At 37.3% G+C, this 27,623-nt stretch overlaps 1 protein-coding gene across 1 annotated transcript in view; it reads right to left on the reverse strand.

Moving 5' to 3' along the window:
* Nucleotides 1-27,623, reverse strand: part of ZNRF2 (zinc and ring finger 2) — a 50,584-nt gene that overhangs the window by 16,566 nt on the left and 6,395 nt on the right. The window contains exon 2 of the mRNA XM_062496699.1: nucleotides 3,974-4,069. Within this exon, the coding sequence (XP_062352683.1) occupies nucleotides 3,974-4,069 (96 nt within the window). The remainder of the gene's footprint in view (nucleotides 1-3,973; nucleotides 4,070-27,623) is intronic.

Raw genomic sequence — 27,623 nt, forward strand, 5'->3', positions numbered from 1 at the left:
ATTGGGTACTTTTGTTGAAAAGCATCTAAAGTCACAAGTCTCTCCTGCATCCCCTCAATTTTTCATGAAACATCTTCTTGTGAAAAAGGCTGTATCAATATTGCAACAACACAAAATAACCAATAATTATATTCAAAATCCAAACTTCACCAGGCACCTGTAATCATCAGCAAAGAGTTTAAAGTAAGTGGCTTCCAAAGCACCAAGGAAATTCACATAAATGCCGGTATCTGACCAAAACACAGGGCTACAGTGTAAGCAACACCTTTCACAGAGCAGTCCCTAAGTGGGCTCCCAGCTTGTCACCATGACAAATTTGAACAAGATGGTGCAAGGGGCCTCATTTAACACTCTGGAGAAGCTCAAAGGAATAGGCATGGCTACACAGTATTTTAGAAGTCTTTTTTAAAAAAGCACCCGGTCAACTAACGAGTAACCCACTTTCTTCAAAAACTGGCTTTTGGCAACCTGTGGTTAACCAGTGCATAGAACCTACTATGGCTCCTCAGCAACTCAGCAAGTAACAGTATTTGCTAATTGCTAGGAAAGCTTTTTAAAGACAATGTCACCAAACACCACAATGTTTTTTGCACAATACCATTTATTTAACCAGCTTTTGTATAAAAATGACTAGATATTGGTTCATGTGTGAACAAGTAGTTTAAGAAATGTGGAACAAAGTTCCACAGAAAAAAAAGAAAGAGCTCTTTTTAAACGCCTAATTGAGTCAGCAATCAGATCTCTGTTGCAGGCAAGTCACATGATTTTGAAAGAATAAGGCTAATAAAATGTACTGATATATTTATATGAAAATCAGCACAACTTGCAGCATAGAACTGCATTTTTGTGACCACTCTTTCAGAAAACCCATGTAAATCAGACAGCTGCCCAAGTTTGCAGTTCACTGACCCTTTCAACTGCCAAATGCAATGCACAAAGGTAGCTCAGAAAGCAATTAGAGATTGGCTGGGAGGACTCATTAATTTACTTAAACTTTGAATCGCAGCTAAGTAGTCTTGTAACATTTTTCTGGGGGAGACTGTATGCCTCAGATTCATATTTAAAAAGAAAGGTTTGTCTTCTCAGAATGACAAAAGACATACAATTTTCTCCCTGGTGTTTCTTAGAAAGAATAGCTAATACGTTTACATGAGGAAACACATCTAGAACAGAACTAGACATAAGCACAGTTCAATCCAACTGCTCAGTCTCTAAGTATTTCTGCACCTGCAAAGTCTAAGGCTCACTTCAACTACTTGCAATAGAAAACTCAGATATAAAAGAAGATGAGGAGAAAAAACGGAAGAAAATATATTTTTCCTTCTAGTGGTAATAGGATTGAGAAATATCAGTGACCAACACAAGTAAATGATGCCTGGTTGACTCTTGTCTAGTATATATGGCACAGAGCCAAGATAACAATGACAAAGTAAAGCATAAAGAAATGCCTTCCATTTTAGAAGTAGGTATCAAAAGTTGACAGCAGCACCTTTTCTTCTCTCAAACAAAACTTGAGATGCCCTGGCCTACGGCAAAAAGGCAGAGTCATCACTGATCTCATGATGACAAACAGCAAAACAGGCAAGAAAAAAAATGCATGCATAAAGACATTCATATGCAGGTCTGGGCCTGAAATCATGGCTGCATTAAGTTACCAATCTGCTAGTTAATTTTCATTAGCCTCATTAAAAGGAGCACAACTATAACACAAAATACCAACTGAGCACTGCACAACTCAGAAGCCATATCCTCAATTTTTTCATGCTGCAGTAATTTAAACAGCCAGCTACAGGCTATAATTTAAGATTAAGTCTGTCACTCCAGGAGCTAACCAACTGGAGCCACAAGGATCAATGCACACTTCTCTGAAGTACTTATGAAAATGAGACCATACATTTAAGTATCTCTCTCAAGCCAGCCTACCTAATTTGATAGTTTCCTTATTTCACACTTACATAATCATTTCCTAGAATCAGTTTCTGAGGCTCACTGTACAGCAGACTCCTAAACTGAGAGAGGACATGCTGCTGTTAATTCATATTGCATTGCCCACAACCACCTTTGTCATGCTGCAGATTATCCAGAGTGGCTTCAGCTGCCACTCACAGGTTTTACTTCCGCAAATTTGTTGACTTGAAAAAACTGTGCAAAGGTAACAAGATGGCCCAAAGGAGCTCCAACCAGCAGTGTGTAAACTGAAACAATCCAAGAAGGAAAAAGAAGTCTGAATATGGCACTGCTGTGATTCAAACATAATAAATGATACTGAGAGGTTACATCATGTAATTGCCATATCTTTGAACAAAAGTTAGTTAGCTGAGTGCACTCATAGGTACATGTAGGAAGCAGCAGGGGAAAAGGATTTCAGTCAGCCAAATTTGCACACAGCCCATGAGATGGATTAGTGCCAGAGCTTGTTCTCTGCCAGTCTGCCTCCTCCTGCTCCACCCTAACTGATCCCATGTGCACTTCCTTGCCTTGACTGGGGCAACTAGTCTGCTTCTCTTCTCTCCAACGTCTGACATCCCTCAGCACACAACTTATCTTGGAAAATGCTCAGAGCTGAATTTAAAAAGAAAAAACAAAGAGAGAAAAAGCCCTCTCTGTTAGACCAAGTCAACCTTCTCAAACATATGTATGGTAAAACCAGGAAGAAAAAAGAAATATTTGCTTTTCCTAAGTACTGTGCTTTCAAATGGATTTCACAACTCTAAGCATATGATTTCAAATTATTTTTGCAATTAAGGACCAGTAGTATTGGATAGCATTATGCTATCCAAAGAACAAGATGGGCCAAACCATTCTTTAAGACTTCTTTCAATAAAATGGTCCAATGTAGAATACCCTAATAGCAAGGTGCCAGGAGGGTCAAAGAGCCCATGACACTGCAGGTTATTTATGTAGTAAATAGCTTATGTTGGAAGGGACATCTGGTGGTCTTCTGGTCTAGCCCCTTACTCAAATCATGGCCAAGTTAGACTGAATTGCTCAAGGATGGAGGTTGCACAACCTCTTCAAGTGTCTTGACCCCCCTCATTATGTGACATTGCTACTCAACACTGAATCAGATTTTTCCCTAACCTAACTTGTGAGCATCAACTTTCATTTTCTTGCTGTTCCCCTCCAAACAAAGTCTAGCTCTCTCTCCTTTCTACAATTTCTTTCTAACTGCATTCTGTTCTGACATTTTATGACTGGTGAGCAATAATCTCATTGAAGATGCACAGTAATATTTTTTGCCAAAGCAGGCACTAAAATTTCAGTAAGATTTTCTAATTCCTGGTTTCCTCAAGCCTTTTGGTGTGCTTGCCATAGAACTGAGTGTCAGGTTAAGCCACAGTGACAGAAAGGTTTGATCTCAGTGGCAAAAGTCCTGTTTGCCTTGCATTAAAGCTTGCCTAGAAGGAGAGCTTAGTAGTAGGGGAAAAAACAGCACTACTACAGGTGACTCATTTGATATTGGCTAGCTTGATTAAAATAGCAAAAACATATAACCAGTCTTTACAAAGTATCACATATGGAATCAACTAGAGAAATAGTTCTTTAGCTCCTTCCAGAAAGTGTAATTTTCCTGAATAATGTTCAAATGCACAGCATGTCAAGTAACAATAAAGTCCTCAGGAGACTTGATCGACCCACCTCACTACTTGATGTCATTAGATGAAAGGATGTGTAAGCCACACATACCTCAACTTGACAATAAGCACACACTGACCAGTGGTCAAAAAATGGAATAAACACATTCAAGTAAGACTAATTTTATACTTGCAGGACACAGGGCAAATTATATTGGCATGCAGTACATAAAGACCAACTTCTTAGGAATTAATTTGAAAAAATAAACTACAAGCAAAAAAAATACATAATTCCTGAGTCCACCAAACTAGGCACCAGAATGTCTTATTAAGTAAAGGATTATCATCACACCAATGTTTAAAATTAATAAATAATTATCAGCTTACTTCTTTCTTACCATTGTAGGTTATCCTTGGTTTTGTCAAACACATCACAAGATGTAAATCCATTTCATCAGAAGATACGAATTTTGAACATACAGGGCACTTGAATCCTATGGAAAATAAAAATATATAAGTGTGAGCATACTCAACCATGTAGCAAATATATATATTCAAGCCAAAAAGCTATTCTGCACACACAAAAAGAAAGAAAAAAGAAATCCTGCAGGGTTTTCAGTTTTGACCTCACATTTCTTATATGAATACGATTCCCTTGGTTTCAAAAGATTTCAAAATGAACCATTGTTTCTGGAAATCATTCTGTTGACAATTGTAAACATTGTCAGCCCCTCTGGTACACAAACTTTCTCAACAACTTAAGAACAGTTAGTTTAGGGCAGGAACAAGAGGATCATATGACTACTAAAATAGAAATTGCAGCTGCGTAGAGGACATAGACATTAACATTGGAACTTGGGCAGGAATCCTGAATTAACATGTTCATTTTTACCAAGAGTTGCACTGAAACTTTAACCAAGGATCCTGGTTTTACATGCCATCATACAAGCTGCAGCATCTTTTACCAGTCTGGGGCACTGGGAAAATATTAACTCAGGGGTGTTGCCTCACCTGCTGAATCACTAATACTTCCTGTAGCACTGAATTTGTTTGACTGCTCTCATCCCAGCCAAGCATGACCTTGTTTAGCTTTTGAGGTCACCGCCTCAGGCAACATGGGGTAAAGAATAATTAAGACAGTCTGCATTGTGATGCAACTGCATAACAGTCTATGACAAAAGTGCTTAATACCTTTATTTATGTCATTGCCAAAGACAGCAGTCTTCCAATTAAAGGACAAGATCAGCTGGACACAACTTTTACAGTCCATAGAAGGGCCTGATTGATTTTGATCTGCTGAATAATTAACACACAAGTGAAAGACAAAAAAACACTAACAGGGATTTCAATGAACAGTAGCTGTTAAGGAGTACACCTGCAGGCAGATTGTCCAACAAGACAACATTTGGCAAAAATACCTAATCTACATCCATTCTCAGCACAAGGGCACAACTTGGAAGCTGTGAAGAATAATGATGCAGGACTGTATAAAAGGTCACTGCACCTTCCACCAGCATGCATCTGGGCCTGCTCCCACACGTTTTAGTTTGTTGCCTCTTGGTGTTGTACTTCTAACCTTAGGAGTCCACAATAAACCAAGTCAGTCAAGGATGACAAGCAACTTGATGCTGCACTTTCAAGTAACTGATGCCTGAGAATTTTCATCTTTACTGTTAATTATTATCCAGATGTAGATCAAGCAACTAACTCAAAGCATTAGCACTTGATACAAGTACTGCACTTCCTTTATCAAGAAAATTATTTATTTCTTACAGGCAGCTCATAGGAAGCAAGTCAAAGAGGATAGCTAGTAACAACCATGAGGAACTCAGGGCTGCAGCCGAACATGTGCTGGAAACCACTTCCTGAGATAAAGTACGGTTCTGCTTCTTTCAATTTTAGTCATAGCTATTTCTTCTTTGCTTCAATCTTACACTTCAGTTTAAATATTGCTCTTTCCTTAATTTTATTCCTCTTCCCCCAAGCCACATTTTTACTAACAACACATCAATAAGCACAGAACAGCCAAACATCTCTTTTGGAAAAAACTAGTTGAAAGCATTAATTTACTTGTTGAAAGCTTCATCCAGTGACTTTTCACCCACTGTGTAGCCTCCTTCACGCAGGCTACACCTCAACATGACTAAAATCAAAATTAGTCTCTCAGTCCTCCAAACACCCAAACCCACCCATTAGTGTTTTGTTTCCAGTTTCTTCAAAAACTGACCCAGGTTAAACTTTCTCTCAATCTTTATCACCCTACTGCTGCTGATTACTAGGTTTTGACTAGACTTAAGACCCATGCATTATTCTCATTTGTTTGCTTCTGTAAGGCATAATTGACAACAAAGTTTGACGTGAAAAAGGCTCTAGCTTCCTTATACGCTTCAGACCCAGTCCTGCTGTGACAGAAGGGGGTGTTTGCACTACAGCAAGTTAACTTTTATGTTCATGGCTAGTTAAGCACTGAGACAGTCATTAACAAGTTCCCTCTGCTTTCAGGGCAGAACTCTTTTAGCTTATTTCCTAGAGTCATGAGCATGTGTAATTGGGAGTGACAGAGGGCAGGGACAACTACCAACAGGTCCTTAAAAACACTGGAAAAGTTAACAGTGTTAAGAAAATACATATCCCAGGAATTATTGGAGGAAATATTTTAATCCAAATTAAATACTGGGGAGAGTTTGGGTGCATAACAATGATAATTTAATAATAATACTGCTTTTACTTAAAACCACGTTTGAAGATAGACAGCTGTGAAAAATCATTCATGTTATCCACCTAGGGCATTCAGATGAATATGTTTTTACTAACATGCACTTGCCCTTAAACAGAGTAAATAATCTGTATGCTAGCAATACAGTTAAGTATTTTAACAAAACATTTGTGTTATGGCTTGTCCTATGTTTGGGGGATGTGCAGGTAATGGTTAAACAACTACAAACATCCTCCTGACACAGCAAGTCTGGGATACCTGACTGCTGTAGCTCTACTCAGTGTGCAGAACTGAAGAACCTAAAGAACAGAGGAGATCACTTAACTAAGCTTTAAGGAACAACTGAGTTGACAGAAGTAAAAGGTGCATTTGTGGAAAATATGTTTTTCCAGTGACCACAATCAGCTGTATGCCAGAGATTAGCATAATAGCCGAAAAAGACCCTCGGGCTCACAACACTTGCTGAAACATTTTTTAAATACAGTGAAATTTCTCATTCCTTCACAATGTTCCACTGCAATCCAGCTCCTGGTTTTAGCCATCTTCCCCAAGAGACACATAGTTAAGTTTTGTGTGAAGGAAATTACCATTTCCAACTACTTTTAGTAACCCCAAAGAACTATTATTTTAACTGTAGACAAAATATTTACTCTATCCTAACTGTATCTGGAAAATATAAATAAGTAAACAATCTAGACTGTCTACAAGCCAGTTGAAGGTCCTTTAAAAAGCTCGTCTTTTCCTACCTTTCCTCAAATCAGAAGGCAATAGCTTCATGACCCAGTTTACAATTAAGTACTCGGTAAGAACAAAGACTCTATTGTACCCCTGCCCAGCAGGCTAACAACATTTATAGCCTATGTTTGTTTTTACCATCTTCTCAAGGAACAAGTCCAGTACCTTAAGAAAGTTTCACATGACTTTAACAATCAGTAACGGGTCAGAAATAACTTGCTCTCTACATGACTTCTTTTACTGAGTTTTGTAGATAATTCACATTTGGAAAAAATCATGGAAGCAGTTATCAGATGAGGTAGCATCACATGAAGCGATGCTATGAAACTCAATCAACTACTTTCTCACTCTCTTTACAAGGAGAGCACAACAGGTAACATACAGTTCTAGGTAAAAATCCAGCTCTTAGGAAGGTGTCGATTTCACACCATCCCTTTTTTTTTTTTTCCCCAGATGACAACTATCACCTTTGTATTAGTGTTGCCACTGTTGCCACATCTCTGCAAAGTTGTCCTTCCTTCTCCCATAATAGAGAATTCAGCCTGTGACACCCTTAAATCAGCTGAAGGACTACTCCTCACCCCATTCCCAACATAAAGAAGTACAGCACTAAAGAACTGAGCACCAAAACTGAGCAAGCACACACCTCTAGCTGACTTTTACTACTGCAACCTTAGGAGGGCAGGGATCCCAATTCTTACAAACTCCTACCATCTAGTTTCACAAACCTAACTACAATACTGGAAGTAACACATTACTTAAAACAAAACCAAAATTCTGGGGGAAAAAATACAATTACAAGAAACAGAAACAGAACAGAAAGTTCAATACAGCTACTAGAAAATCCCAAGGTGACAGAGAAAATCTGAAATAACCTGCTTAAGTATCAGGACTTGTATCAGAGGTGAATTCTGTCTCCTTCTCTCTTGAATGTATCACTTTCCTCAAGCTCTTCCATCCTTTGCAAATGAATCTCTAGCTAGCCAAGAAATCCCATCTTCTCTCACATTTATCTACCAAACTCATAATTTTCATCTTTGGCAGACTTGGGAACTACCCACAGGACAAGGTTGATGGGTGGCCACTCATTCTATCGGCACCAATTTCAATCTTTCAGTGATACCTTACTGTGTTGGCCTTGCTTTGCAAACATCAGACCGCTTCATTTGCACTTCAGTAGAGCAAACATAAAACATCCAATGAAAAACAAACTCCTGGATTGCTAAGATTTTTACAAAATCATGCCTGCACTTATTCTGGAATAACTACTTTGCAGTGCAAAAAAAGAGAACTGCTAAGAGCTTCCAGACAGCATAGTGCAGAGTGTCACAAAATTGCACGTAAAGAAACATGTTAGACTTGCACAGCCTGGAGGATCCTTTCTGTAAATATTAAGTTGTAGTAAGAAGTAAGCGCAAATAAAACCTGCATCAACACAAAAGATTGAATCAGCCTGATCAGAGTAATTTTTAGCAAAAAACATCAACTGGAGCACTGCCAAAGCTAAACTAAAAGTAGAATGGGAGCAGCTGCTCTTTTAGAGCATGCAGCAAATTACTGTTTTAAGCCTGTATCCTTGTGTTTTCAAATAATATGGATAAATTCACCTTGTTTTGCATTTAAAGAAGTCATAAGAGAAATCCTTGCATCCATGCACTTTTTCTAAAGTGTATTTGAAAATAAGAAGCCTGACAAAAGCCTATGTTACTTACACATGCACACATGTTTGTGGTATTTAGAAAAAGATATACAGACAATCTGGAAACACAGCATCCAGTAAATTTGATGGTGTAAGGGTGGTATGTAAAAATGACTATCACACAAAGAAAGCCTGCATAATGATGCTAAAAAAGGAAAAAATACAAGACCAAAAAAAATTTGGTTATTTCTTATGTGTCCAGTACACATGGGAAACAGCCAGTAACTCTACTCTGTATAAACACTTGTAGACACTAGCAAGTGTGCACTCTTTATCTTTTTCCCCTAGCCTGAAAAAAACTCCAGGTTACTCTAATCTTTCCTCACATCCCCTGATGCCTAAACCTTTTATTGCTCTTCTTGTCCTTGGGCCTCTCTCCAACCTTACCGTGGTGCATTGCCAAAAACCAGGCAGAGCTTTCAGGCTAAGACTTCACAAGTCCTAAGCAGAAATTAATACTTACCTATTACAGTGTTCCATTACACAAGGTATTAGTATATAAAGACCTATCTATACACAGCAATATCTCTCTTATGGGTGTATATATAGGTAGGCACATTTTGAACAAACCAATGAATGATTGGCTCATTCCTCTCATGTCTCACAACAACCCCTAAAACTTCAGCAGAACTGTTGCTAGCCAAGTCCATTTTTAGTGTTATATTTCTGCTCACGTTTATTAACTCTCATTTGTCTTTTTTGAATCCTGTAACTTAACAAAAATTATGAAGACAAATTTTGCCTTCCATAGTGCTTATAAGTTTAACATTTTATTTAGTTTTTTCAAGTGCCCAGCCTTCAAAAAAAGTTGACTGAAAACAGACCCAAAGCAGATCACTGATATTTGATTTGAACTGCTTTCCTAAAGCAGCTGTAGGATTTTTTTCCCCAACTACTTCAGCATCCATCTACCTTTTCCACCTAGACCAAATTCTCTAAGTTGGCTTATGAGAATATACATCAAAATAACAGAAATATTTTAAAGTTGAAGCATAATGCCTCTGTTTCTTCCACTTCTTCCTTTTCTGTTCAACTGTGTAGAAACCATGAAGCAAAATTTTAAGAACAGCAGAAAAATAAACAGAAATAATTCAGCTTCTCAGGGAAGTAACAGTCCAGGTCAAGATAAAATTCTATTATTCCCTTCCACTGTAAACTAATTTGTAAAACTTGAAGTTAAAAAAAAAAAAAAAAAGCTGTCCAGTAAAGACCACATGGTCTATCAGAATTACATGGTGACACAATTCTCTCTTCTCCTCAGACAGCTGAAATAGAAAAAAAGAATGAGTAATTCTGTAAGCTCAAAATCATGAAAGCATATTGCTTTAACACAGCTAATATCTTGCCTGGCAAATTTAACCTAACCATCAAAGGTAATATTACAATTATTTCAAACTAAATGCAAGAACAAAGAACATTTTTTAAAGTCTTTAAGTTCAAAAGAAATAAAGAAGATAAATAAAAAGAGCATTACCAATTCCCAGGGAACCTTCTAGAGGAAAATTTCTAGGTGTTGCAGCTGGCAATAGAAATGGCTACCCAGAGAAAATTTGCCATTTTATGGACATTAGTTTTTTGTTAAGAAAATGTCTCAGTGAAAAATCACATCTACTTCTCTACCTCTCATCCTTCCTTATATTCTCAATTGTCTAAGCCAGGAGAACACAGCACCACCTGGAAAGACTTCTGGAGAAGAAAAGAAATAAAGAAATACTCCCCTCACTTTAGGAGAGAATATGTAATCAAACAGAAATAAGGAACACAATACAAACATTCTAAGGTCTGTCTTTTCTAGAAAACTGAGCCACAGTAAGAACAAATAAGCACTTACTGATTTCAGGTTCATAATCTAGTAGTATTTTCTTCCCCACTTTTGTGCAATAACACTGAAGTAAGCAAACCTGTAAATTCCTTGAGGGAAACAATGGATTTTCTCTTGTATTTTCTGATTTAAATGTCCCACAGAACTCAGTGGGAAAGGGGGATACATAAAGTGGGGGACATAAAACAAAACCCCTGAACTATTTTAGCTAAGGAGTCCACAGAATAATTAGAAAATATATGTTTGGATAATATTTCATCTCCTAAGCAAAAAGTTATGAAAGACAGAATCTTATTACATAACTTCTTCAGCTCCCTTCATCTTGGTAAGTGGGAAAGTTAGATCTTCTGTACCAATCACTGAAAAATAATGCAGTACAGAATGAAGATGAGAAATTGAACAAGACATTTTCTGACTCATAAACAAATTCTTTATCAATTTCACAACTTCAGGTGTCTAATATCAATGTAAAAGTGTCATGTGATGATGATTAGAATTGACAGCTGCACAGTTTTAGAAACTGAATGAACAAAACCATTAAGAGAGAAAAAAAGCCCAAAAAGCTCTTGCAAACCAGAAGATGAAATTACAGGCAGGAAAGACCTGTGGAAAGATTGGTATTAACTTTAAATAGAAAAATGAGAACAGGTGTTATTAGAGAACAGCCTTTCAAGAGTGGCATTTCAGATCAATGCAAGCACCCAACAAAGGGAGAAGGAAAGAACTTTTTAGCTCCACCGGTTTTGCAGGTCAGTGGTACTCCCCCATCCATCCTTTCATCCATAGGGATCTGTAGTCAGACCTAAGCTAAATGAGACATTGCTCAAGTTTCTGTCATCCAAAGTCCTAGAGTACCTGCACTTTCAAAATGACAAGTGCATAAACAAGAACAGTTTTTCAAGTGACTTGTAAGCCATTAATTCACTCTTTAACTTACTACTTCACCACCTGCATTTTAGACACATCATACCCTTCCCATCACAGCTCCATACAAGTTTCTCAACGGATTTGAAGTAGCTGAAGCCTGACAAGCATGAATATAAACTCTAGTTGGGAGCAAGCCTTGGTTTCCATATAAAAAAGGTACCACCAACACCCTAAACACAGAAGATTTTTAGCTTTTGGCGTATAATGCTTAAGAAGCACATTTTCAACTAGCAACCAAAAACTCCACTTAACAGTGAAACTTTGCCCAGAAGACTATCTTTCACTTCCATTGTATTTTCCAAAGGGAGAGGGACAGGGGAGAGAACCCAATGAAACACACTTTTCTTTTTCATGTAGGTGTGAAGACTCCCTTCCAAAATCTGACTCAAGGACAAGAAAGGAAAGACACTTTTCTTCTCTCTAATGTCTCTCCATCATCAGATCTTTGGCAAGCAGAGGCAAGAGTAAGGTCCCCCTCTAGCCTCACCAGCAGGGTCACATAAGGAATATGGGCAGAAACTAACCCTATCACCATTTCAGATGCTTCTGGTACACAAGTGGGGCCACTTGGGTGAAGCCTTGTGGAGCTGAGCTGTTGTCTGAATATGAAGTTCAGCCAGGGTGGATACATTTTTGAGCCCAACTGACTACCTTCTTCAGAAAGCAACTAGCCAGAAAGCACAGTCAGTGGTTCAGAACACAAATGTATTTTATTTACACTTGGCAGGCAAGATCAACCTGTCTAACTAGCTCAGTTATGATGACAAATAACTCACTGCAGGCCAGCTTGGATGTGTGAAAGCTTTTGAGCAAATGAAGTACCTGAACACTCTTACTTCAGAGATACCCCACACTCCCATCACTTTTTTCTTCTTAACTCGCCTACCACAGTTCAAAGAGGAAGAATTCTCTCTCATTCCCAGTCTCTCCTGAACCTATACATTTGTTTTTTCTTTCTTCTTGAATTTTGCTACTCCCTCAATTTTCTCTTGTTGCCTGGAGCAACATTTTTCTCAAACACCTGAAAAAGGTCTCTCCACTCATCATTTCGCAATACAAGTGGAAGAAGACAGACAGGAAAACTGTTCTGTCGTCAGAAGAAGGCAGTTCTTGAGCAACTGAGTAATTTGGCAAGACAACTACAAATTTTTAAGTGTGAGGAACCAGTTTGTCTACACTCCCCTGCCCTACTCCACACTGTCAATAAAGTCACTACTTTCAAAAACATACCAGAGTTAAAGAAAATTTTCCATTAGAAATCGCATCCTTGAAAAGAGAGTGTAGAAGAGCTGCTCCAAGATCAGAAGAATCAAGTCCTACTTTTTCAAAATGCACAGGTGTAAATGTCTTGAAAACTTGTACTGCACAAACTTGTACTGTAGCGCAACAAATCTGATCAAAATTACATGAAACATGATAACAAGAGAGGGTGGCTATACCATGCTGAGAATATATTTAATGATAGCTAAAAGGGAAGAGGTATGATGTGAAAATGGCTGAATAATGGTTGACAAGGATGACTAAACTGAACATGGTGAAACAGAGCATCTTGTTGGATGCAGAGAAGTCTTCTGAGCAAACTGGCCAAAATGCATACAAGGTCTTATGAAAAAAGAAATGGGAGAGACAAAGTAAACACTGCACTTGAAACGCAGCAGACAGGAACAAAGGAGCAAGCCCCAGGAGAAGGCAGCATCTTAGAAGACAGCACAGATAATGATGCTGCTTGAAAGCATGCAGAAGACAAAGTCTCTTGGAGAATCTGAGAACTATTACTCTACTACACAAACAAGGCGAAAATGGAGACCTGAGAAAGCACAGCATTTACAGACAATTTGTCTGCTGTCTACAAAGTTTTTACCAAAGTAAGTGAGGGTAAAAAAAAATAAAGAGAAGTCCTCACCAAGGTAAAACTTTGTAAATTCTGATTTAGTCAAAATACTTACCAATAACCTACTTGTTCCTGCAGAAATAGAGGTAGCAGTGACAAAAAAAAAAGGGGAAAACCAATCAATGACAAAAAAATTCAGAGTACAAAATTAAAAGATTACATCTGGGAAGAATATATCTAAGTAAAATGTTTAATTATTATGTGTGATGTTCCCAGGAGTTTATATATTAATTCTAAACAGAATAATGATTCATTTTTTACAGCAAAATTAAATTATATACCAAAAGTACTTATTATTACATTTATTACTCAGTATAACAGGAAAATTCTACCTATTACAGTTTCAAGAAAGTCAAGAACAAAGGTCTCAAAGCATACTTGTTTTCTTGTGCTTTTCATCTATTTTCTCATAACGCATACAATCATTTTTATTACTTAAGCACAGCAGCAGAATTTCTTCTATTATTATGCTCTGTATTTTCCCTCTTTATCTCTCCAAAAGAGCAGTCCTCCATAGATAACATCATTTATCAGCTCATCAGGGAAATATCTAACCAATGCACTCATTTACTTTCATTCACTTAAAACTGCCTGAGAGTTGAATAAATAGGGCTGGTTGGTTGGTTATTTTAATTTGTTGGGGGGAGGTTGTTTGGGTGTTTTGGGGATGTTTTTTTTGTGGTTTTGGTTCATTTAGCTTGATTTTTTTTTTCCAGTTGGAGTATGGCTTATGAATAAGAACAGAACTTTTCTAATAAGTCTGGCTTAAAAATACCATCCACTGTCAGAACAAAGGAATTTTCTTTAAGGATTAACTTTTTATTTAGAAATACTGACATTCTCTGCTTATCATAAAGCAGCCTTTTGTTTTTAAATAGAAAATTCAGCTAAGAAAAGTTCACTCTACATTGACTCACCTACTCCTCCAACTTGGGAGAATATTTACCTTAATGTATGGGCTATTGGCCAAACTAGGGTGTTGGCTCATAAGAAGCCAGACATTTAAGACAATTAAAGAGAGCATTACAAAATATAGACATCCAAGGGTTGGGTACAAAACATGTAAATTTCAAAAGTATACACTGGAATGTAATTAAATTCCTCATTAAATTCCACATCAAATTCCTCAGTATTAACATAATTTACGTGTTTAACATGAATAACATACAAATTTTGGGAAAATGTGTTTTGAGAAAATGTGTTGCTTAAGTTTCAAAACCACACATCCATGTAATGCAACCCCTAGTTTTGCTAAAGTTCCTACGTCTAAGACAGAACCTCTTAAGAGCATTTGGGAATATGCCATTGTGAAGAAAGCCTCCAAAATGTCTAATAAGAGGAACAGTAAAGGAGATGCATAATTAGTTCAGAAAAAGACAGCACTGAAGTCAAAAAGATATAACCCCCCAACTATTTATTTTCTGTAAAAAGTGAAGAAAAAACTATTGAGTTACATGCTTTAAACATATCAATGAGAGATTTGTCTATATCTAGTCTATCACCTCTATTAAGAGAGTACACAGCACCCATAACATATTCTGCAAAATCTTTAAGAACATCCATAAATCCCAAACCAACCAGACTTTCAAATTATGTTACACCACTGCTACCACAACAACTAAGGCAGAAATGTAATTCTTGCCTTTTCATGGCTAAGACATCACCATTTGAACAAACTGTTCTGATTTTCTGTATCACTCATATTTTAAATGTCCCTTGTAAAGAATGCTACAAAAAAGAAAGCATCTCCTATTTTTTTTTGCTGTTTATAACTGGTGCATTAGTCTATCAGTCAAACTGTTGAGAAATTTGATTAGTTACCCATTTTAAACATGTGTAGAAGAGAAACATCTTGTTTACATTAACCAGATCATGCTAATAAGATGCACATATGTATGCATACACACAGAGCACAGACTCTAAACAAATTTTAACAGGGATTTGCACCTGGAAAAAAACCAGACTGAATGATAGTTTGACTTTCAAGCCGTTTGAAAAAACGACATGGTAACTCAAATGTTTTTACTTATCTAATTTCACCTTTCACGTAGGGTGTTACATGCCTTCATTGCTTTACTCATCCATAAGGCTACTGAAGGGAAGAGAACCTACACCTGCTTAAGACGTATGGCTTTTTTCTTCACTGTTCAAAGAATATCAGAGACCTGTCCTTTGATATACTAAAGCAAAACATGTAAAAAAAAATAAAAAAAGGGAGACACTGTCTTGAATTTGAAAACTGAGACAGCGTGAAATTGCAACATGCTAATGAATTATACTTTAATAAGAAAGGTTGTTGAGGTTTGTGGTTTTTTCTTTTTTTTTTTTTTTTTCACAAGGGATTAAGGAACAATTATAATTAGTATTCCTGTTTCAGGAGTGTCCTTATTAGATCAGAATCACAGCATGCCAAGTGGTAAAAATATGTTTGCTCACAAATATGTATTAGTTCCTCCTCCAAAGAGCTTACACTCCAAAAGAGACAAGAACAAGCAGTAGTTACAATGGGAGCAGTGTCTCCATTATATACTTGAGAAAGGCAGTAAGAAATTGGTCCTACCTTCCACAGAAAGTCAAACAAGTCTTTTAAGTCTCCGGCTGTTACCTTATATAAAAATGCCTATTTGCCCACAATGACAGTGAGACAAGGGTCATAGAAAAAGTAAATCAGTGACATACATTTGCTCTGCCTTTCTATGTAGCACTGCCTTCTTAACCAACACCTTACCTACTGAGTTAGCAAGGCCCCACCACAGGGCCCTAAATCCAATGACTCTGTAGTTTAAGCATAAATAATACAAATCTCATTGGGGAAAAAAAAAAAACCCTGTGTTTTGAAAGAATTAAAAAGCTCTTTAGAACAGTTCTGGATGGCAGCATAAAAAATGCTGGAGCTTGAGCCTGCACTCCTCCCAACTTATTTATACGTTCATCCCTTCACCTTCCTTCTCTGTTGTATTAGCCAGTTTGGAGACTGACAAGATCAAAACAGCAGCTAGAGGGCAAAGACCAATAAGGTGCATCCAAATAAACCCTTCCATGATATAAACTCCAATCAGTTAAAAAAAAAAATGCCAAAAAACCATGGACTTGCAGAACAAGAGACAAGCTCATGAAAATGTGTCACAAATATGTATTGTAGACACACTTTACCAGCAAACAACGTACTTCTTGGAAAAAAACTTCCACAATACACATTAAATAACCCAACACCTGGGATTTAATTCTCTTCAGAGAGGCACTCATAAATTATTTTTTAATGCCTCTCACACATTAGACATCAAAAACCCTGAGGTAAACTACTCAGGACAACTACTACTACTATTACTACCCCAATATCAAAATAATTAGAGACAGATTTTTATCTATTTTCCCATGGTAGCCTTTCATTCCAGGCTGAAATTCGTAACTTTCCAAAAAGAGTCTGTGAAGGGAACAATAGCTCTCAAAAGACACTTCTACTTAAGCAAACCATTGCCCAAGCAATAGAAATTTCACACTGCTAAGTGATCAGGCACTGAACACATTGTTAATTCTAACACTTAACAATTTAAAGGCATTTTACTTTTTCAAATTAAATCTTCTTTATCTAAGAGGGACATTAGTACCTCAAAAATACTTCTGTTTCAGTAGACATAGTAGATATACTATGTAGTAGTAGTTGACAAAGTAGATATACTTTCAGTGTCTTATGAAATAAAAATCCCCATTATGGTCTTGAAGAATAAATCTCTCACACTTAAATGATTATCAGTTTTCTAAAAGGCTTTCTTATTCTGTTTTTTAGGAGACAGCAAAGGAGCCGTTTCCCACATGGACACAGGTTTAAATCCTCTCCTTTCCTTGTGGAAGAAGCCCTCAGAAGGCAGGTACGTCCACTGCACATAGGTGAGTGTAAGAGCAGCTGTGATAAATTTCACAGTACAGCCACACATACAACAGTGAGATTAAGCCAGGTGTAAGTCACGAGCTCTGGTGAAAAGACTGCCTTGTTCCAGCTCTTCCATAGCAAATTCTATCTGTATTGAAGACTTCTGAGAAATAAGTCATAGGCACAGAAAAGACAGCCTCTGCCTCCCAGCTTTGCAGGTTTATCAAGTAACTTTTTTTTAAAACTTGTCTTTAACTACCATTTTTGGGGACACTTAATAAAAGCTCCTAAGGGAAGCCTGGTATTCCTGCAAGTTTCCCCTAAAGCATACTTTTCTCTCTAAAGGAGGTCTTGCCATACCTGTCCTTTAAAGTATTTGTATCAAATCAGAGACCAGTAAACCAAGAGATGTGCTAAGAGAAAGAGAAACCTATTTTTATTGTTTTTTTCCCCTGAAATGAAGCAATATTCAATACAATTCCTGGCTCTGAACAGTGCAAATGCCATTTAAACCACTTATGTCTCTTCTTCCCAGAACTGTGCAGACATTGTACCAGTTGTTCTATTAATCCTGTAACCTACAACAGCAGTTTCTGGTCTGGAAGACATCTCTGCAGGGCAGTGGGCAAGCTACAGAAAACTAACATCTCTCTAATTCTTCACGGGGTTCCTCCAGCTCCAGGCTGCAACATGAATGATTGCTGAACTTCTGTGAACAGAAGACTTCAGCCTTGTACACTCTCTGTCAGGTACTTTGCCCAGAACATGGTTGGACAGACAGAAATTCTGTTCCATGTTTAAAACTGGTGCTTAGCTAAGACTGTATCAGACTCGTCCAGAAGCTGCCCTAAGAGGAAAAAAATAGATGCAGTTGGAAGGGTTATGTCGAAAATATGGGAATAGAATTCTTTTTCATACATGAGAATACATCTTTGGGTAGAAGTCGAAAACAAGAAAATTGTCCTTCTTCACTATTGTGTAAGTAGGACAATTCTTACTGACATCAGAGATATTCAAAACATTGCAAATTAAACTCTTAATTAAGGAAGGATGCCCACAATACTTAAAATATACACAAGAACTTCCAGAAGAAAAGTAAAAACTCATTAACCAGGTGTCTACCTGCAAGAAAATTCATATGGGTTGCACTAAAACTTGACATGGACTGATCTTGTTACACAGTCACCTAGTTACTCTAGAGCCATACAGTGACAGCTTTGAGGGGAAACAGGTGATCTAGGCTCAGAAAAACAAAATCCAACGTGTGTCAATTCACTGTGTTACTGACCTACAACACAGGTGGGATTGTAACTCCTGCAGTACCTTATTTTTGTTCTTGGCCTGGCCTGGCCTGATTTGTCACAAAGCTGAGGGCAGGGCTATCCACAAAATAAAACAGCAAGCCTACGGAAATCAATTCCAAATATTGAAAGAATAGTACAGTATTCTAAGCTATTAGTATTCTGGCAAGAACACGCATACACAAGTCGGAGTCTTTAAAACCAATTTAGACAAAAATTCTGATCTCAAATGTATCAATATGGACAGCTACAAAGCTGCCTTATTTTTAATATACAAATGGCCTGCACACAAGTAATTCACAAAAGATACAGGAACATCTAATGTGCCAGTTATGACAACTTGTATTATCAATTCCTATTCCCTCAGGGTCAATTTTACAGATAGAAACAAAATTAATCAAGGAAAGGAAAACCCTTATAAAACTACTAACTTTTGTCTTGCACAGGCTAAGCTCTTAAAGTAGGTCTTAAATTTATGTGATGTAAATGTACATGGTGGGTTCCATCCCCAACCAAGCAAATACAAATAGCATTTCATGAATTTACTGCCCAGTCACTGTATGTTTCTGTAACTATGCGGAGAAAGAACTGTTTGTATACCAAACTTAAGAAATCCAAATACCAGGGAAATAACTTCCAGAATACGACTTCAATAAAAACCAAGGACTTAAGAATAAAATAATGTTGTAAATCATCTCGAAAATGAAGCAGGATTAAGAGGAGGGGAAAAAAAATAGCAATAAATAATAACTGAAAGGTAGAATGCAGCCCTGGAAATCACCCAACAACTTGCCACAGTTCCCAGATATATGGCAGGGGTCCAACCTAAACAAAGCAAAGTAACCCATAACTTAGGGACAAGTGATCTGGAAACATATCTTTTCCAAGACACTAAGGAAACTCCAATATTAACTTTGTTTAGTGATGGATTTCCATTCTTCATTTAGAACATACATTCCAACAACTGAAATAGCAAAGCCAGTTTATTTTCTTTTCTTCCTGAAATTCACCTTATCTCTTCCAGCAGGGAGTACAAGAAATGCACGTGAGTTCCTTTTTAATTTGTTTAGCAGCAAAACAAATAAAGCTGCCAATGTTCATATAGAACCTGGTGCAATGACATAGTAGTATACAAAAAGGTCTTCAGCATAAAAATGAATTCATATTTACTTAAGATTTCCACCCCTAAGACAAGTCCTGCAAGACATTGCTAAAAAGATGACAGCAAGTAGGGAAAAAAGCACATACTGTCTTAAATAAACTGTGCTTAACAATATAAAAAATATTCAAACCACATAGCTCTCTGCAGCAGGGTCATAGAAAGAAAAGGAAAAAGCTTGCTAAAGTATTTACAAAACTTGTTTTCACACAGGAATCAAAGTATTACCGTGTTTTCCATCTTGGCTTTGAAAGCCATTAAGTGAAATTAATTATTCACATTTTGTTCTTTTTCTTCCAAACACAAGATAGATCTTGTCTTGTTACCTCAGCATTACTGGATGCAAAGCCATCTCTTTTCAAAAACAAATATTCCAGGATACCACCTTGTAGACTTTATACTCTTGTCAAGAGAAATTACTATTATTCCTAAAGCTTTCAGTGAGCCTCCTACTGCTCAAGGCAACTTTTTAATACTAACTCAAAACATACCAGAGGTTTCTCCAGGTTTTCAAACATTTAAGGTCAAATACTTTAATTCTCTCTTTTTAAAACACTGGTGGTGTCACAGAGCACCAAACTGTGAGAACAGCAAGGATCTGCATAATTCGCATTTAGTTTTCTACTTCCACATACTGTGAGGAACCAAGCAGAGAAGTCCAGTTGAAACCACAAGCCTAACAAAACTTTCAGCAGAAAATGAGAACTAGCTCCGGAAAGTCCTTAAACCACGTGAAAAACAAACAACAGAGATGAAACTGAGAATAAGGAAGCTGATGATTTAGCAATGTTTTGGAAAGCTGTGACAAGAAACCTATTTTCTAAGAGAAAAGTGAACAAGTAGATAAACTTCTGATTCAAAAAAAAAAAAGAAAGAAAGAAAGAAAATAAGTGCAGGTCTGTGAGTCCAACTTGGAAAGAACGACAAAGAGCCTTCCAGGGAAGCATAGCTGGTCTACCCTCAAGGCAGCAAAGCTGCTTTCCGCTGCACTGGGGCAAATGAGAGTGTCACGAACTCTGGGTGTTTTAAATAGGCCGGAACAGCCGAGCCAGGAGCTCAGTCCCGGGCGGCACGGACAGCTCCCTGTAGGAGCCCCGCGCCCCGGAGCACCTGGCGGGGAGCGGCCGCCGGGACCCGGCTCCGCCTGAGCTGTCCAGGGCGCGGGTGCTGAACAGGTTCTGCCGGCCAGGGACTCGCCTGGGGCGCCGGCTTCTCCTCTCCTCGGCTTCCACAGAGCGGGTCTTTACCCCAAACAATTCATCCTTGATTACCAGCCTTTCGTTAATCCCGCTATTAAGTGCAGTTAGCCAAATACCACAAGAATGACACCAACATATTAATACATGAGGTCTGCCTTCTGCAGCCATGCCAGGATCGAGCCCTTTAAGTTTTTACCGTCGGCTTAGGCTGAGATTCATGGCTTAAAAGGAATAAAGAGAAAAACTTCAGCTTGTATACCAGGATGATGAGGTATATGCAAGTGTAAGAAAAGCCCTGAAATTCTCCTCTATTTATACAGCACAAGTGCCAATTTGTATAAACAGTCGCAGTGGTACTTTCATCTGTGTTATGGAGACGGTTTTTTACAGCCCAAACAGCTGCTTTTGGTTTTAAAGAATAATTGCTGCTGGGTTTCTTGTTTATACAAGAAGCAGCAGCTTCAAGTTTACTACCTCATACAAACAGTAACACTAGATAACTCTATACACAAGCCTTTTCAATGAATTCTCTTATCAGTCTATCCTCCTGAATCTCACTAGGCACGCAGCCATTGACAGAAACAAACAACCTACATTTTCAAAGACAGGTACTTTATTGGTTAATGTTGTCTTCTTCATTACCACCCTGGTCCCTTTTTTTTTTTTTTTGTCAGACACATCGAGCAAACCAGAGCTTTCTACAAATCTAATTCAAAGTAAGAGGCTATAAAAACTGAGAGGTACTAAGTGCTATAAATGCCTTTTCAGTTACATTTCAAGGCTATATATGCATAATTGAAATTGTAGCTAATAGCTAGCAAGAGTCAAGTACAATTAGAAAAGAAAAAAAGAGCCTTCATGATTGTAATTAGAAAAGAACTAACTGCTAAAAACACATTAATTGCAAATTTCTGCATTCAAAATTGGAAATCAGTTGCAAAACAGTAAGAGTAATTTGCTTATTAGGAATTTTTCCAATGGTAAAATTAGTTGTCAAAATAAAACACCAGAGAAATTAGATGGTTTTCCACTAAGAAATTAAGAAAGAATAAACATCATCTGCACAGAATGGGCTAAACCCAGCTGATCCAATATTCCAGTGCTGGTAGGATCCCCAAGGTCTCCTCATGCTCTAAGAGCATCACAGAGACTTTTGCCCATACATCACTCATTAGAATTAAATCTGTCCTTACAAGCTCTTTTGCATAAAGTTTTTGGAGAAAAGTAATTGTATGCATAATAACCTAAATATGATAATGATTTTTAAATGAATTTTTAAACTATTAATTATTTTCCAAAACACTCTCTGAGAAAGGAAAAAGCAATGTTTAAGTATTGCTTACAACATCTGACTGAAATAGCTGGGAAAGTATCTTTCCTCTATATTTACCTCTCTGTGTACAAGTACTTGTGGTGATATATGCAATCCTCAGAGGGTTCAATTGCCATAATATTCACTGACTTCCAGGGTTAGGAAAGCACCATTAAAATTTGCTTACAATTTATGAGATTCTGCAGAGGGCTACAAATCTAACAATATAACAGCATGAATACTGAGACTGCAGAAAGAGCTCCTTCCCCTTCAGCAGAGGAAGAAATCCTTGTCAGTTACAGATGACAATTCCTGACAAATGGGATTATGCCCTTCAAGGTAGATTTGCAAGCAAACAAAAAGTTCTGCACGAGCAAGACTCACTGACTGGAGTAACGATGTCTTCATAGTGTTTTAGCTGTACCAATAGCTTAAAAACATTGTACCTAGTACATTTATCATCATTGCCTGAAGGAGCATAAGGCTTAGTGTATTAGACAGAAACTACAGGAGGGAAAATAAAAGAAAAATAAGGTCCTATCTTGAGGCTTTTCTTCCTTTTCTACTTTTATCTGAAATTTCAAATGTCTGCAATCAAATTACAAGTGTGTAATTTCGTAGATTTACAAATCCTTAAGGCATAAACAGAAAACCAATAGGATTATAATCTAATATGTTGACATTTAAATTCCAGGCTATAGTGCCTTTGTGTTAAATGTACAGACCATTTACATGGTTAGCTCTTTGAGGAGCAAGTTTAATCAGTTTTAACTCATATGTGCTTCAAAACACTGCTAGCAAAAAGCAAAATTTACATCACAATTTTGAAGTTCATGAAAATGCAAGTTAGAAAATTCTGTATCCAAGAAAATACCTATGAGTAGATACCCTAAAATAAATAATCAAAATGGCTTCTTCTCTTTCATACAGAACTATTTATTTATTTCAGTAGGTTTCCCTTCAGTGTTATTCCTCCATTAATACTACTGATATTACAACTGCTAGATAAAACTAGGATATTAAAGTTAAAATTCAAAATATATATAATACCCTAAATTATGTCCTTTAAGGAAAACAAAGAAACAAGTCCTAAACTCAAACATCATCTTTTTAAATGCAAATATTTTTAAAATCCAGCTAAGGCAGTATTTCTGCATATTTATCTTTGTTTTCAATAGCACTACAATTACTAATAAAGCTATTGCAAGTAAGATGACTCATCCATACAGAAAACTGCAAAAGGGCAGGGAAAAGGAAGAAAAAAGGAGAGGCTCTCAATAAGCGACACAGAGCTTTAGTGTCTCAGGACCATAATTTAAAAGATTAGAAAACAATAGTATCAGTACTCATATCCTTGCATCCTGATTCCCTCTAAGTAAGAATGCAACAAACACCACCATTCCATACAGACCTTTCCTTCTCTCTTACTTACAAATTTGGGATCCTTGCCAGATGATTTTTTTTGAGGCTAACATTTCCTGGGGTGCTCACATTTTCAACTCATTTCAATTCTGCATCTTTGTGAATAGTGCTGGGCCAGCAGTATGTTGAATACAAATATTTGTTTTTAAACATATTTCAAAAAACACTTGCACACTACAGCTAACAAAGTTTTAGGCTGCCATGGGACACAGCTATTTAACAGCCCAGAGATAGTGCAAATCCATGACAGAACAATGATAAAAAACTCCTGGCAAAAATTTATACTCTGAATAGTTTTATCATTGCTAAGTATTCCCTGCCTTATATTTATTGTAACATGGCAGCCTTTCTCTGTAACTTGCTTACTGGCTAGTCAGTCCCTAAAAGCAAATCTAAAATGGCCAGAATTCAAAAATTAATGCTTTTGACAATCACTCCATGACCTCAGATTCCATGACCATATAAATCTGTGTGGATAGGAACAATCTCAACACTGCTGTCAGTCTAAGCTCACTTCAGAGAGCTTAATTCCAGATCACTTTTCACAAACTAATGGATTTCCCCAACATATTAAACAGCTATAATCATCCAAGCTTACAATGCTTTTAAACACTTATTCTAAACAAAGCTTTAAAGCAAAATGTACAACCATTACACGTAAAAGGCTGGTTGCCTGCACACCTCTAGAGAAGTCACATAATACCAGCCCAGCCCACTAGGAGGAACTTTTGCCATCCAGCTCCAAATGTGTTCATCATTTCCTCTGACTTCATCAGCTGAACACAACTGTGTACTCTATGACTGGAGAGGCCAAGTGGAGACACAAAGAGAATAGCCTGGGCTGAACACGTCATCCATTCCCCACCTTGCACAACACAAAACACATTATTTGCATTAGTTTCCTTATCCCTTTGTTTGCAGGAAAACTAGTCCCACATTTCCAAGGAACATTTCCTCCACTCCCTAGTTTTAAGCTGTCACTGGACCTCGATCTTACCGAGTGCATGAAAACCAGTTTATTTTGGTACACAGTTTATTATTCTAGCAATGGCATCTGTATTTCCTCCAAACCAGAAGCTATTTCAGTGCTGTATTTTATTCCAATAGTATTTTCAACACTTCATTTTTTCCACATCCAGGGTTATGAAGAAGTTCAGTATCATGTGTCTTTGATAATGTTATCACTTACGTAACACACAAATTCACAGACACAGCACACTGGTACAAACTTATCCAACAGCCAAGCTGTAGCAAACATGCATTACTCTTCATCTTAATTGTATTTCAGTCCTTAAGAAGTGAGCCAATGCCTGTACACTTGTCATCTGGTATCTTAATATTAGACCTCTAGTATGCAAATGTTAGGACATCTGAATCAGATATTCAAAGAGTGTTTCTTTGAGAGCATGCAGCTCTTCTCCATATGGAATTTCATGCTGTTTTCATTCATATACTGTCTTAGTAGATTATTTCTCTTCAGCCAGCAACAGCTTTATGGCACTATTGCATGGGTGGACCAGGTATCCTATTTCTTTACACAGCACTCTAAAAACATAGAAATAGTTTCACAATAACGTATCGTTATTTTGGAATTGTAATTTGTTAATAGATACAATCTAAATCTAAAGCTTTAACAAAAAAATCAGGTCATCTTTGCTCTACTTTGTACTCAGGCAGCCAATCTACTTGACATTCATTGAGCAATACTCCCAATATAAAAATAAAACAAGTATATCTCCAAACTGATCTGACTGCCTCTAACAATTATATCCACGTGGCTAAGAGAGTGAAAAAAGACCCTAAAAACTCAGACACTCAAACCAGCTATAATTTACAACTGAGTTTGAAAAAAAAAAAAACAAAAACCACAGCATTGAAAAATCAGAAGGAAAGTTGCATAGCTAACCCTATATTTGGACACTTCACACCTGAACACAGCCATACCACCTTTTAGAAAACTTCATCACCATCAGCTCTGAAGCTAAATCATGATTATCCAATGTAAGACATTATAGGAGCCCTGAGACACTCATACACATGCAAACTATGCCTTCCAATACTCAGAACAGGTGGGTGATTTTTAAACTCATTCTTTCCAAAGGACAACAACACACAGAAGAAAATGGACAGCAAATTCTCAAGTCTGGCATCTTAGGCTACTTCAGTCATCCTTGCTGATGCAACAAAGACACTGAGAAGAAAAAGAACTGCCTCATATTGAAAGCGAAGCAGTTAAATGACCACAGAGAACCACATTTTACTATTGTCACTGTTCTTTGCTTTCTGGAGATTGTCCACCATTATGTCTCTGACATTTGCTTTGTAGGGCCACAGCATTTTCCTGAGAAAAGCAAGATTCTTTATCCCCAAACTGGTACTTGCATCCACATTCATACTGAAGAATAAAGGAGTGATGATCTTCATTCTACAATAGGTGAAACTTCTGATAGCTGCAGGAAATCAGGATTCAAAGTAACACAATTTCCAGGGAACTAAGATTCTTGACAGGATGACTGCCTAGTTTGTAAGTTTTCTGAAAGACTATCACCAGATCGGTCCAGATTTTGTTATTAGAAAAATTAAGGTTCTCAAAATACTGCTTATGTGTTCAGGCAATCTGCAGAAAGCACCTCTGAGCAGTCTTTTCTTTTGCTGCACATGGAAAACTTCACATCTGTTAGTGTATGTTATGATATTTTTTATTTTAGCAGTACAGAACAACTGCATTTAGGTTACACTCAGTACAATTCAGCAAGAACACATCCTTCAATTCTCTGTCAAATTCAACAATCAAAGACAAATGCATCTGTATTTTAGTAAGACATGGGATCTTCCCCTTCCTGCATTGAGTCCTACAAATGCCTTAACTATATTTCAACTCAAGAAATTGCATAGACACCTACACTTCAGGGAAAAAAATTCCAGAAGAGTCATAATTAAGCTTCATTTTTTTACCAGAGAATAACCTTTATGAAATATGCTAGTGTTGGCATAAAAAATACTGTAATTTACTAGTACTGACAGTATTCCAGATGCTCAAGTAACCTCCCATATCTACAAACTCCACCTTCAACTTTTAAAACCATAATGAAAATGAAGTATAAATCAATTTGACATAAGGACTAATTATGGGAGTCCAGCTAGGAAGTGTTTTGGAATACCACTAGTTTTAAAAGCCATTTACAGTTAAAATGTTACTAAATAATTGCATTATATAAATGACACTTTGTATGGAAAGCCAAACAAATTGTAACAGCTTGCTTCTCCTTGCCATTATTCTTAGGTGAATTTATTATAAGTTACTAGAAGACACACAAAGTGCATGCCAGATGAGAACTCTGTATTTATAGCACACTAAGTCAGTCAGCAAATAGAATCTACTAAAAATATCCCCAATGGTATGCAGCACACCCACCCTTTGGGGACTGTGCACAGGCTGTGGTGGTCTGATTTTGAGACAGAGCAGACTAGCAAGAAAAAACCCAGCTAGGACAGGTCCTGAAGATGACAACCAGGAGCGATAGAGTCAAATCCCACACAACACTTGGTATTCTGCTTGGCAGGCAGTCAGACACCTCAAGCCCTGTGAGATTTTCCTACATGCTTCCTGATCTCTCCAGGTCAATACTATTCAATTTCCAAGCAGAAAATAGAAGCATGTCCTGAGTGAAAGGGAGAACCAGGCCCATTCGTTCTATGGCTTACCCTCCCATTTTTGTAAGCACCAGGAATTTGAACCCTACCAAACAACAGAGGTCTAATACCTCTGAATGCACACTGGGATATCCTCATGAAAGTCACAATGATCATTTACAAAGATGGGAACATAAGCACTTGTCTAGGGAATATCTATCCAGATAGTAGTAAAAAAAAAAAAAAAAACAAAAAAAACCACTCCCCAGATGCTTAAGATATGCAGTTCTGGTTTTATTCAGGTAGTTGTGGTTTTTGTTTTCTTTGATTGGAAAGATGCATGTCTTTCAAGATGCTCCAA

The sequence above is a fragment of the Cinclus cinclus genome, chromosome 1, assembly GCF_963662255.1.
Source record: "Cinclus cinclus chromosome 1, bCinCin1.1, whole genome shotgun sequence".
Classification (NCBI taxonomy): domain Eukaryota; kingdom Metazoa; phylum Chordata; class Aves; order Passeriformes; family Cinclidae; genus Cinclus; species Cinclus cinclus.